At 42.8% G+C, this 13,037-nt stretch overlaps 1 protein-coding gene across 2 annotated transcripts in view; it reads left to right on the top strand.

The window, feature by feature from the left end:
* GTF2E2 (general transcription factor IIE subunit 2) overlaps positions 1–9,525 on the top strand; it is an 80,989-nt gene extending 71,464 nt beyond the window's left edge. For both annotated transcript variants that reach the window (XM_061134501.1, XM_061134502.1), the window contains 2 exons: positions 6,648–6,763; positions 8,015–9,525. In XM_061134501.1, the coding sequence (XP_060990484.1) occupies positions 6,648–6,763; positions 8,015–8,131 (233 nt within the window). In that variant the 3' untranslated portion in view covers positions 8,132–9,525. The remainder of the gene's footprint in view (positions 1–6,647; positions 6,764–8,014) is intronic.
* Positions 9,526–13,037: the final 3,512 nt, after the last annotated feature.

Here is a 13,037-nt window from a genome sequence, read left to right as displayed (position 1 = left end):
GAGTTAATAGAACGAAATTCTGAGGACACGGGTATTGGAACTGTCAGACATGAAATTTAAAATAACTCTGGTTGATATGAAACAGACCGCATGCATGATCAGATAGGATATTTCAGCAGAGAGAGAGACATTATAAGAAAACCAAATAAATTCTAGAAATGGAAAGTACAGTAACAGAGACAGAGAATGCGTCTGTAACCTCATCAATCATCATTTCCTTGGCATAACCAAGGAAAGAATCTGTAACCTACAAGATGCTGCTGCAGCATGCATGTTCAGTTGTGTCCAACTCTTTGTGACCCCATGGACTGTAGCTCACCAGGCTCCTCTGTCCATGGAATCCTCCAGGCAAGAATACTGGAGGGGGTTGCTGTTTCCTCCTCAAAGGTTGCTGTTTCCTACACAGGGATCGAACTCATGTTTCATTCCGCTTATGCATTGCAGGCGGATTCTTTACCACTGAGCCCCTGGGAGAGCCCACACTGCAAGATAGGCCAGTACAAATTAAACTGAAATGCACAGAGACAAATGAGAAGAAATAACTGTGAGATAACATCAATGGGTCTGAATGTATAATTAAAATCTCATGAGAGAATGGGGTAGAAGAAATAATGGCCAAGTATTTTCTAAAATTAAAGATGAAAGTGAAATTCACTCAATCATGTTTGACTCTTTGCAGCTCCATGGATATACAGTCCATGGCCTTCTCCATGCCAGAATACTGGAATGGGTAACCAGTTCCCTTCTCCAGGGGATCTTCCCAACCCAGGGATTGAACCCAGGTCTCCCACATTGCAGGCAGATTCTTTACCAGCTGAGCCACCAGGGAAGCCCAAGAATACTGGCGTGCGTAGCCTATCCCTTCTCCAGCAGATCTTCCCAACCCAGGAATCGTACCGGAGCCTCCTGCATTGCAGGTGGATTATTAATCAGCTGAGCTACAAGGGCGCCCCCCCCCCACCCCCAAATTAAAGATAGGCCCCAAAACAAAAGTCCAGGAAGCTCAGAGAACACGAGGCAAGATAATCCCCAATAGAGACAAATGACAGAAAAACATCTAGGCATATCACATTCAAAATGCTGACAACTGAAGTGAAGAGAAAATGCCCAAAGTAGAGGCAAAAGCTCATTACAAAGGAAAAAAGAATTAGAGCGCACTTGTCATTTGACCTAATGCACACCAAAGTGCAGTGTTGTGACATGTAAGTTGTGTACTGTAAACCCTAGGACAAACACTAAAACCATTTTTTAAAAAGTAACTATAGTTAACAATACCAATGTTGTATATTTGAAAGCTAAGAGAGTAGGTCTTAAAAGTTCTCATCACAAAATAAAATTATGTTAACTTACTGTGGTAATCTTTTCACTATATATATATATCAAATCATTATGTTATATATCTGAAATTAATGCAGTATTATGTCAATTACACTTATCTCAATAAAGAAAAAATAATAATAGAAATAAAGTGGAATCATAAAAATATGTTTAAAGTACATGAATTAAAAATAGACACAAGTGAAAGGAGAAATAGATAAACCCATCATTAAGATTAAAGTTCATAGCATTCCTCTCAGCTGTTGAACAAATAAATGGAAAATTAGTAAGTATATAAAAGTCTTAACTCTATTAACCAAGTTGCCTAATTGACATTTATTATAAAATGAGATGACCCAACAATAGATTGTATATGATGACCCAACAATAGATTGTATATGTTTTCCAGTGCACTTGGAGTATTCACCGAGACAGACAGTATTCTACCACAGAACCTTAATGAATTTGAAAGAATTGAAAGCAAACCAAGGATGTGCTTGGATCATAATGGAATCAAACTAGAAATCAGCTATATTTGGAAACTCTCCAAAATATTTGGAAATCAAATAACACTTTAAATAATTCATGGTTCAAGGAGGAAATCACAGGGGAAGTAAAAAAAAAAAAAGTATGTTGAATTAAATGAAAGTGAAAGCACAACATAGCAAAATTCATGGGATGCGGCTGCAGCAGTGCTGAAAGTGAAATAGAGCATTAAATGCTTACATCAAAAAGAACATTACAAAAAAAAAAAAACCCACTAAAAAACAAAAACATTGCATTTGGATATAACACTTTATTCATGCATTCACTAGTTGATGGACATTTGAGATGTTTCTGCTTTTTAGCTGTTGTGATTAATGCTACTGTGAGCATTCATGTACAAGTTTTTGTGTGGCTATAATTTTTCCTTTACGTATAGGAGTGGAATTGCTGGATTGTGTGGTAATTCCGATGGCTTACTTTCTGAGCAGTTGCTATGCTGTTTTGCAAAGTAGCTGCGTCATGTTACATTCCCACTGGCAGTGCATGAGGGAACTGTTTCCACATCCTTGCCAACACTGAGTTTAGCTATTTAAGATACCATTTAGTGAAATGGAATTTTATTGTGGTTTTGATGTGCATTTTTCTAAAGATCATCTTTTCGTGTGCTTAGTGGCCAGTTATATATTATTTTTTATTAAATTTATTTAAATTTTTTAATTGGAGTATAGATTATTTACAGTGTTAGTTTCAGGTGTACAACGAAGTGATTCAGTTATACATGTATATTGTCTTTTGGAAAATGTTTAAGTTCTTTGTCCATTTTAAACTTTTTTAAATTACAGAATTTTAAAGAGTTCTTTATTCTGGATACAAGTCTCTTACAAAATTTATACTTTGTGAATATTTTCTTCCATTCTGTGGATCCTCTTTTTACTTTCTTGTATCTTTTGAGGTACAAAGTTTTTTTATTTTGATGAGATACATTTTGTCTTTTGTTGCTTGTGTTTTTGATGTCATGTCTCAGAAACCATTTCCTAATCCAGCAGTACAAAGATTTACTCCTCCTGTTTTTTTCTTCAGAGAGTTACTGTTTTAGCTCTTAACATTTAGATTTTTTTTTATCATTTTGAATTGATTGCATATAGTGTGAGATGTGTGTCTAGTGTTGTTTTTATTTTGCATTATGATATGTCTAATTGCATGACCCAGTCATCCCACTCTTAAGTTTTTACCCAGGTGTGCTCAAAATCCATGTGCATATCAATTTTATTCATTTCCTCCAAAATCTGGAAACTCAAATGCCCTTTAACTTGTCCCTTCATCGCTCCCAAGTGTGGTACATCCTTACAGTGGAATACAACTTTGAAATGAAAAGGAACAAAGAGCTGACATGCCCAACAACATGGGTAGAGCCCAGATGTGTCATTCTTTCCTTAAAGGCATTAGCGCTCAGAAATAAGAAATGATCAATGTCAGATGATAATGGAACTGAAAGACATAGTGCTTTTTCCTTTGTGGGCATTAAACTCAGTGTTTTATATAAACCCATTTATCTGCAACAACTCTGAAATACATGTTATCATCCCAGTTTTACAAATCAGGAAACTGAGGCAGAGAGGTTAAATAACCTCCCTCGTGTGTGTGTGTCACACAGTCATCTCTAATTCTTTGCTACTCCGTGAACTGTAGCCCACCAGGCTCCTCTGTTCATGGAATCTCCAAGCAAGAATACTGGAGTGGGTTGCTACTCCCTTCTCCAGGGGATCTTCCTGACCAAGGGATCGAACCCAGGTCTCCTACATTGCAGGCAGATTCTTTACCATCTGAGGACATAGTCAAATGAAGTCACTGGGTTCCACACGCAGGCCATGTGGCTCCATACTCTTTTCTGCTGCTTTTGTATGTCACAAGAAAGCTTTGGGTGCAGCCAAAATATGCATGAGTTATTTGGGAATTTAAGCAAAACCTTATTAAAGAATTTGCTTATTTTCTTTCCTTCCTGGCATACTTTCTGTTACACGGTTTTCAATCTTAGCTTCAAGTAGGACAGGATAGTAATGGATTATAATCCACTGATGTGAAGTAAAATAAATATCCAAAAAGCCATACTAAGTTAATTGAATAGATTGGATGGAGAATAGTCTCCTCCCTTACAACGGAATTCTAATCCATATGTATGAAAGGAACGATGAAAATAATGTGCCTTTAGGCAAACCCATAATTAACAACTGTAGTTGGCAAGAGGCATTGATGGATGCTGAAATTAGTTAGCTAAAGTATGCAGAGAAGCAGTAAATTTGCATAGTCTTAGTGAATCTCTCCACGGGATGCTTATTAACTACAGAGGGACAAATAATAGCTTCATGGTGGAAAAATCTGATAGACACCACCTTAACCAGTGATCAGTCTAATAGCCCCAGTAAAAAGACATGTGAACATCATGGACCCTTGAGGTTATTAGGCCCTGAGAAGGGCACAGTATCATCTCTGTGATGTTCTTGCCCAGAAGGTAGAACCTCAGTTTAATCATGAGGAAATATCAGACAACCCCACATTGAAGGCCATTTTATAAAATAACTATCGGAACTCTCTAAGGTGTCACAGTCCTGAGAGATGAGCAGAGAGACGGCATGTATTTCGAGCCTGGAGCAAGGAGACAGCAACTAAACACAGTGGGATCCTGGGCCAGGATGGGGATGTTGCTGCTAAAGCTGGTGATGGGAGAATAAGGTCTATGGCTCAGTTAATAGGCTTGTATTAGTTTAAATAGTTTTGTTAAGGTTATATAGTGTTAACATTAGGAAAAACGGGGTCAAAGCACGTCCTGAAATTGGGTATACTAATGATGCAACTGAGGTTTAAAAAGTGTAAAAGGAAAACAGATGCTCTCTGATGCCCAGACAATAGCATTTCATACTTTCAGTGGTCAGATTGTTGAGGATGTACTAGTAAATAAGTTCAGCAACCAACCAATAGCGGAAAACTTATGAAATAGAATTCCCCCTTCTAAGGAGCTTCAAGAGGCTGAGAAAGTCGTGCAAACAAATAATTGCCACCTGTTAAGTGGTTTCTGGAATCTATGCAGATGGAAGTTCAGGGAACATATAAGAGAATGAGCCCCTAATGTATCTATAGAAATGTAGAATATTTTTACTTAGAAATGTTTTGTATTGAAATAACTTTGTGCTCAGACTGGGGACTTCCCAGGTGGTCCAGTGGCTAAGACTGCACTCCTAATGCAGGGGGCCCAGGTTCCATCCCTGGTCAGGGAACTAGACCCCACCGGCCGCAACTAAGGGTGCGCATGCTGCAACTAAAGATTCTGAGTGCCACAGCCAAGACCTAGTGCGACCAAATAAATATTTAAAAAAACAAACAGGAAAACCCCCAGAACACTTTGTGCCTAAGTTGAATTCTTTGTAGTAGACTGTCATTTTTGCATTTGGTCATTGTCAACAACCAAAGTTTTTTCAATACAGATTTCTTAAATATGACTGGCATGCCAGCTATTAGGGCATGGTTTGCCTCATGTAGTTCGTATTGAGACAGGAAAGAGAACAGTCTGGTCCAGCGGTATTGTGTGCTGATTTTATTTACAGCTTGTGAATGGACTGCGGCCTTGGTCTTCCTGAAGGTTGAGGGCTCTGCAGTGACAGGGACGGGCAGGGCGGTGCTGGCGCGGCCTGGGTTAGGCCTCCAGATCCTGTGGGGGGTGGGGTGAGGGGATGGGGTGTGTCTGTGTGTGTGTGTCCTGATCTGAGCAGAACGCTCACCTCAGGGCACCCAGGGAACTTTCTCTCTTTTTTTTTTTTTTGTCCTTCAGAGTACATCCATTTTCTGATTTTCCATCATAAACTTTTTGTGCGTTGGAGAGTAGATGATGTGCGTTGGCAAGTTAATGATGAAGTGAAAGCAGGCTGTCTGAGTCTGTCTTTGTTCCGTGTATGCTCAGTCGTGTCCAAGTCTTTGCAACCCCGTGGACTGTAGCCCTCCAGGCTCCTCTGTTCATGGGATTTCCTAGACAGGAGTGCTGGAATAGGTTGTTATTTCCTTCTCCAGGGGATCTTCCCGACTCAAGGATTGAACCTGAGTTTCCTGTTCCTCCTGCATCTGCAGGCAGGTTCTTTACCACTGGTGCCACTTAGAAAAGGGCCTGTCTTTAGGGACAGAATTTAAGATGCACACGAGTTTCATTCCAACACGTCCCAATTGTGACCCTTTTATTTGCAAAAATAGTGATGTGGCAAAGGGGTCAAGGGTCTCCGAGAACAAGGTGTAGGAAGGTCTTTGTCCTGTTTTGCAGAGTTACTGTCTCAACCTCCCTCCCTTCACTTTGATGACCTCGTAGTCACCCATTCCCAGTTTATTTGATTTCAGAAGGCTCTTTTGCAAATAGACTGTTATATTCTCATATAAAACTTTGGCTTCTCATCTCCCTGTGTGTTTCTCTTCCGTAGGAGAGGAAGTGGGATGTACTGGGCTCATGAGAGATGAGCAGGAATTTGAACTATTCAGTGGAGAGAACTGATTTTGGGGATAAAAGGAGAGTGTCAACTGCTTTTCTTCCCAGGAAAGCGGGGAGGCCTCAATCACATGGCCCTTCATTTATAGACTCTAAAAATAGAGCAGTGCTGAGCTGGCCTAGGGATGCAGCTCGTGTTCCCAGGCCCTTCCGCTGCTCAGTGTCCAGCATCTGAATGTTCCTGTCTTCCTTCATTTTTATAATGAAATCTCAGATGTGCTAATGCAGATCAGAGGAGATAATATGGAAGCCTGATTTTGATCACCAAGATGTTGCAGCTTGTAAACATCTATTGTACGGTAACTACTACTTGTTGGCGCAGAGTTTCAGAAACTGTGGAGGAGTGTCACCGTGGATTCAATGGACGAGGAGAAAATTGAAGAGTATCTGAAGCGACAGGGTATTTCTTCCATGCAGGACTCCGGACCAAAGAAAGTGGTATGTAGTCTCTAGGAGAGAATGTAATGCTGTGCCCTTTGAACTGTTAGCCTGCTTTCTGTGCAGCTCTCGGAAGAGCAGGTAGCTGGTTCTTCCCTCCAGTTGTTCCTCCGTGTCCTCACCCTCTAACCTTGGTCAGATGCTTTCAGGTCGTGTCTGGTCTGCTCCTTGCCCACAGGTGCCGCTCCCCGGGTAATGTGAGTGCTTCTCCGCTTGCCCCGCCCCTGTCCTGGCAATGCCTGCTCTTGCTGCAGCTGCATGGACTTCTGGCATCCCCGTGATATCCTCTCAGTTTCTGCCGGGAGCCTGCTCCATCCCCCTGGCCTTCCTGATCTTCATCCCGCAACCTGCTTCTTGCTGGTGCCGGACTTTGCTTTAGCGCTGATCACACTCAGTTGTCCTTGGTGACGCTCAGATCCTTTAGGAACCAGATTTTACTGTCGTGATAACCCCAGATCTGGCTCATTTGGAAGGATTTGTAGCCGGATGAAGATTTGTGAATTGCCTCATACCAGTTAACCAGCTCTCTGCAGTCCAGAGACAAAGCCAGGATGAGGGATATTTCACTAACACCCTCCTTCCCCTGGCCACCATCATGCCTTGTAGCTTGTCTTCTTTGTGACTTTCGTGTGCGTGTATTTTATTTGGTGACGTTTAGGACTCCTTTAAGGGGAAAATTTATTGCCAGTGATCTCTAAAAATTAGTGTGATTGCAGCACTTCATGGTTTCCTATCATTGCTCAGTTTGTTGAATTTTTTTTTTTTTAATTTATGTGATGCAGTAAAGAGAATAATACCTAACAACTCTTTCTGTGCCCATTCACTCCCCAATTTTGCTGTATCTCTGTACTTTGTTGTATTTGCTGTATCTCTGTACTTTGTTGTATTTGTTTTTGTTTTACGGGTAATTAATGGTGGATAAAATTTTTTAAACCTGATAATAGAGATGAAAAACAAGAGAGCTACACTGCCTCTCTTTTCACCCACTTAGTGCCCAGCGTAGTTGTGGTAAGTTGTTGTGCCAGCCCATTCTTTCCAGGTGGAAGTACATACACTTCACTGTAAGGGAAACCGCTGGTTGGTGTTTGTGGTTGGGGGGGTGTGCTGTGGATTGGTGTGTGTGTGTGAGGTTGGGTTGAGGAACAGAGGAAAGGTTACAAAACCCTGCATCCCTTTGCTGCATCTTTCGTAAATCCTCCCTGTATCACTGCTCTGAGTAGCTGTCATTTCTGTTTTTACCTTTTCCTGTAGGCCCCAATTCAGAGAAGGAAAAAGCCTGCCTCACAGAAAAAGCGACGGTTTAAGACTCACAATGAGCACTTGGCCGGGGTGCTGAAGGACTACTCTGATATTGCTCCTGGCAAGTAGTAAACAGTTTGGTCTGAGAGCAAAGAGTTTCAAAGTCAAGATCTTCCATGTTGACGCTGGCATCTGCAGACTGACCATCTTCCTGTTCTCCTACCTAGGACCGAGGAGAGGAGCAGTTCAGTTTACAGAACTAGGGCAAATGACCAAACTTGAAGCTTGTTTTCCCTAATGGGCTAATGAGAACTGTGATGTCCCCTGTGACCCTCCTGTCACTTCTCGGGGGAGCGGCGCTCAGCATGGCGTGCAGGCATCTTTGCTATTTATCGCTACTTCTAAGTGGCTCCTGTTCCATTTTTCCCTTCTTTTATTACTTTAGAACAAGTTTGCTGGTAGTCTTGAATGCAATATTTGTTTATTCCAAAAGATCATATTTATAATAAAACCATTGTAGAAGGAGCTCTAAGACGTCGGTGACTTCAGTTGGCTTCTTTCCGTCCTTGGCGGTTGCAGGCGGTCTCTGAGTCCTGCAGGTGCAGGTCTGGAATGTTGTTGACGACTGTGGTCTGGGCTGTGTCACTGAGCGTGTGGATTTCACAGGTGGAACCCAAGGTGTGACTCTTGTTAGCAAGTGAAGCAGCAAAGGTACACTTGGCGTGACTTTTAATGCTTTCTTTTAAAAGGATAAGTCACTGTTTAGTCTCCTGGATTTCCCAAGTCTTGTTGTCATGCTGTTTACAGCAAGCATGGACTGAGTCTACCCACCAGCCTGAACGTCTGTGTTACGTTGTCTCAGCCCTGGTGGCGCCTGGCCCCGAGGTTCTCACTGACTGAGCTCACGAGAGCTGTTACCACATATGTAGGTTCCTAAGAATTGTCATGACTTTTGGGGACATCTGTGGTCATTCCAGCATTCTACTGTAAATGACCCATTTTCCTTCTCTGCTTGTTTATGGTTTGTAGGGGCTCTTTGGGTTGGTTGATACGGTCCTCACATCAAATATTGAAGCTAGTGGATTATAGGGTTTGGTGTTCTCAAAAAAAGGCATAATGATAACCCAGAGCAGTAACTACTTTGTACACATGACAGGGAGCCATTTTGTTGTTTTAATTTTTATCCTTTGTCTTTACTTCTCATTGATTTGAGTGTCATCTTACCTGTTTCTTATACCCAAGCCCCAAAATACATCATGAGAAGATGTGAAACTGAGACGCCTCACTGATTAATGATGTTGAGCATCTTTTCAGGACCTGTTGGTCACGTGTGTATTTTAATTGGATGAATGTCTCCAGGTCTGTTTGGGTCCTTTGCCTGTCTTTCAATTGGATTATTTGTGGGGTTTTTTTTTTTTTTTTTTGGCTACTACTGAGTTGTATGAGTTCTTTATGTATTATGGTCATATTAACCCCCTTATCTTTGTAAGATAAATGGTTTGCAAATATTTTCTTTGATTCCATAGATTATCTTTTCGTGTTTTTTTTTTTTTTTTTTTTTTTAATTATTTGCACTGGATCTTAGTTGTGGCCTGCAGGATCTTGTTTTTTTTTTTTTTTTAATCCATTCAATTCTATGTATTTTTATTGGAGAATTTAATCCATTTATGTTTAAGGTAATTATTGATAGGGGAGTACTTTGGACTGTTTGCATTTTGTTGTTTTCTGGCTGTTTTGATATGTGGGGAGGGAGATAGTCTTTGCAGCAAATTGTGATAGGAACCCAGTTGTGTTTGAAGGTTGTAATAGAAAAAAGTTCTTTAGTAATTCTTCTGGGTACCTAGAAACATTTCCACGAGAAATTCAAATTAAAATCAAAGTCACGGTCTCACCTCTGCCTGTTTCTGCTGGGTCTGTGGGCTGTCTAGAAGAACCAAGTTGGAATGGGCATGTCTGGTGCATTAAAAGTTTAAGACCATCTTTAGTGCGTTTGATCTATAATTCATCACAATCAGCTGAGGCTTTTAGGGGATGGCTAAAAGGAATGTCTTTGAGCCCAAAGTGTAAAAAACGAACACTTGGCTGCTGCTGTCATATCCTGTTAGTGTGGTCAGATGATGGTGGGACTCAAGGGACAGAGGAGCACTTGATCCGTGTGAAGCCGTGCCTGAGCGAGAAGGCAGGGCAGCTGCTTCCCGTCCCTGCTCGGTCCATGGTTCGTAGCAAGGGTGCTGCAGACATACAGCCCTAGGTTCTTTTGTGATGGGGTGTTTGAAGTCAACGGCAGAAAATACATTTTGGGTGTGGGGATAGGGTATTTGGATTTATAAACTCACCAGTTCTTAGCAGCTAACAATGGTTTTTTGAAACATGGGAAATGAGACTTGATGTCCCCTCTTCCTTCTAGCTGCTGCTTTTACTCGCAAAAATGATTCATTTGCGGGTGACTTTTTTTTTAAGGTATTAGTGACTGTCCTTAACAAGCCGGGTCCGCTACTGCTGCTGTGTGGCAAGGCTGGGGTGCTGTGTGTGGCGACGGCATGATGACCTTCATCACATGGTGCCACCCTTGGGGCTTCAGAGAGAACAGTCCACCCTTTCCCCAGGCGTGTTTCGTGGGCTTTTCCTGAGAGAATGGGTGTTCTGTGGGGGAGAACCTCTTGGAACCAAAGGACCTCTTGGAAACCATTTCTCAGGTGAGCTGGACTTTGGAACCCCCGTCCCTGCCCTGTGAGCATGGTGTTGAGTGAGCACTTGGGGAGCAGAGCTGGAACAGGCCCTGACATCATGCCGTTGCCCTTCCTTCTGGCCATAGCTCAAGAAACAAAAGCACATTTCCCTTCATAGTGGGGTTTCCATTGGAAAGACCTGCTGGTGCTCGCAGGCCAAGTGGCAAGGCTGCTGCCACGGACCCTTTGGAAACAGGCCTGGAACACTCATCTCGCTCTCTTGGTTTGGAGATGGGCCAGCATGTTCCTGTGACTCAAACCATGTGGGTTCAAGACACTGAGAACACAGTGACTTGCCACCACCCAGAACCTTGCAGGGCTCCAGAGACCTTCAGGGCCAGCTTACCTTATGGAGTAAACCACAGCCTGACCTTGGCAGGACCATCTCCAGAAACTCCAGGTCCAGGTTTTATCTTGCACGTGAGTGTCAAGAGGCTTTGAACTTTTCTGCATCCTAGTTTTAAGGAAAAAGTACTCTTGTGTCCAGGTAAATACTAATATTTTAACCTAAGCATTATTTCCTATTCCATATAGGTGTGTCTTTTTCCTCCAAAGTGAAGTTTGGGTTGAATTTAAGCATCTAACATAATTAAATTTCTGTTTGTTGTTAATTAGCATGGCAAGAGAGTTAAACTTGAAATGAGTGGTATATGTGAGCAGTTAGGAACAGGCTTCCCTGTGGTCTTGATTTATGGGCCTGTTGTAATGGTTCATGGGCACAGGGCCCTTTTCCACTCAGAAAGCAGGAAAGTGTGGTTTGTACCATGGAAGTCCGGGTGAATCAGCACCCATGGGTCGCTCGAGAGCTGCAAAAAGAGAACAAGATGAAGGTTTCTCACAGTGTATCGGCATTTAGGGGCTTGGGGTCGTTACAGAGCCAGGCCAGTCTTGGGCAGCTGAGTACCATCCAGGACGGTTTGCGGTGGTGACAGAGCTTCCCTGTGGCAGGTAAATGTTTGCCTGCTTAGAGGCTTATCAGTTAGTTGATGGCATGTGGTTTTCCAGTATCAGAGTCATGAGTTGTCTAGGCGTTTTGAAGACCAGTGTTACAGATAATGTCATTAGTAACAGACACTCCTCTGCCTTCTCAGAATGTTGGACAGTTGTGTGATGTCATCAGGTGTGACAGAACAGGGGTACCAGTTGAAGAGTAAGAGCAGCCGTGTGCCGATACTCGGACGTCCCAGTGATGGATGGGGAGACAGTAGGGAGTCTGCTCACACTCCTAGAGCTAAGCAGGCCTGCCCGAAACACTCAGAATTAGTTGGTTCCTGTATGTCATTGTGACACAGACCCCAAGAATTGTTGGGGCATCCGCCATATATTCAGGTACTGGGTCCAGTGAATTTGAAGCCCACACATGATTATACTGTAAGTATAATGTACATTTTGCATGTTTTAAGGTTCTTTTCCAGAGTCCTTTACTTTGTAATTTTGTTAGAGGTAGAAGGCATAGTTCTTAATTTCACTACTACCTGCTGGTTTTATATTATAGCTGCATTAGTCCTATGTTCAGAAGCAGCAGATCTTTACCCCCAAGGGAGGATTTACTCGATCACAAAAGACAGCCTCATTTTCGTTTTTCTGGATCCTACAAACTGGGACAGTATGTGTGTAAGCAGAGGGAACAGACAGGCCTGCCCTTTTCTTATCCCAAGTTCCCAGTTCCAGAAGATACACTGTGTTTCTGCTCAGTGGAGTGACAGGAAATGAAGCTGGTGTTCCAGTGACCAGACAGTGGATTGTGCCTGGAGTTCATGCTGGACGGGTAGGTACTCTCTACACACTTGTCCCTTGCACAGTGATGGTGACCAGGCACTGATTTTATGAAAAAGCACACCGCAGGGGTGGTGTTCAGCCCTTCCAGGGAGGCGCCCTGAGATCTAGGCTGCCTGGCTTGAACCTGGTGCCTTGGAGTGAGTGGGAAAGTCCCAGATGGGCTGAAGGTGAAGCCGCGTGATCGAGTCTGTCCCAGAGCCACGACCGTGATGAGCCGTGATGGGTGTGGGCTTCAGAGCCTGGGCAGTCAGGCAGAGCTGTGCCTTCAGCCCCTGCTCCAGGGTACTGGAAGGCTGTGGTGGGACCCACTTTTGGTGGCTGGTCTCTGCAAAAGGTACGTGTGATCCAAGAACAGAACCTAGAATGTCAGTGCCCAGCTAGACTAGTAGCTGTTAATGGTTGTTGCCCTTACTTGGAATTGAGCATTGTGACCTCCCTCCCCCTTTCTGGGGACAGAGAACTTGGTGAGAGTGTTATATGTAAAGCATTTTATTGCTTGGCTATCAATGCCTGGTTTATCAGTTAAT

The sequence above is a fragment of the Dama dama genome, chromosome 32, assembly GCF_033118175.1.
Source record: "Dama dama isolate Ldn47 chromosome 32, ASM3311817v1, whole genome shotgun sequence".
In the NCBI taxonomy this organism is placed as follows: domain Eukaryota; kingdom Metazoa; phylum Chordata; class Mammalia; order Artiodactyla; family Cervidae; genus Dama; species Dama dama.
Note: the sequence above shows the minus strand (reverse complement) of the source record. Positions and strands in the feature narration are given on the sequence as shown.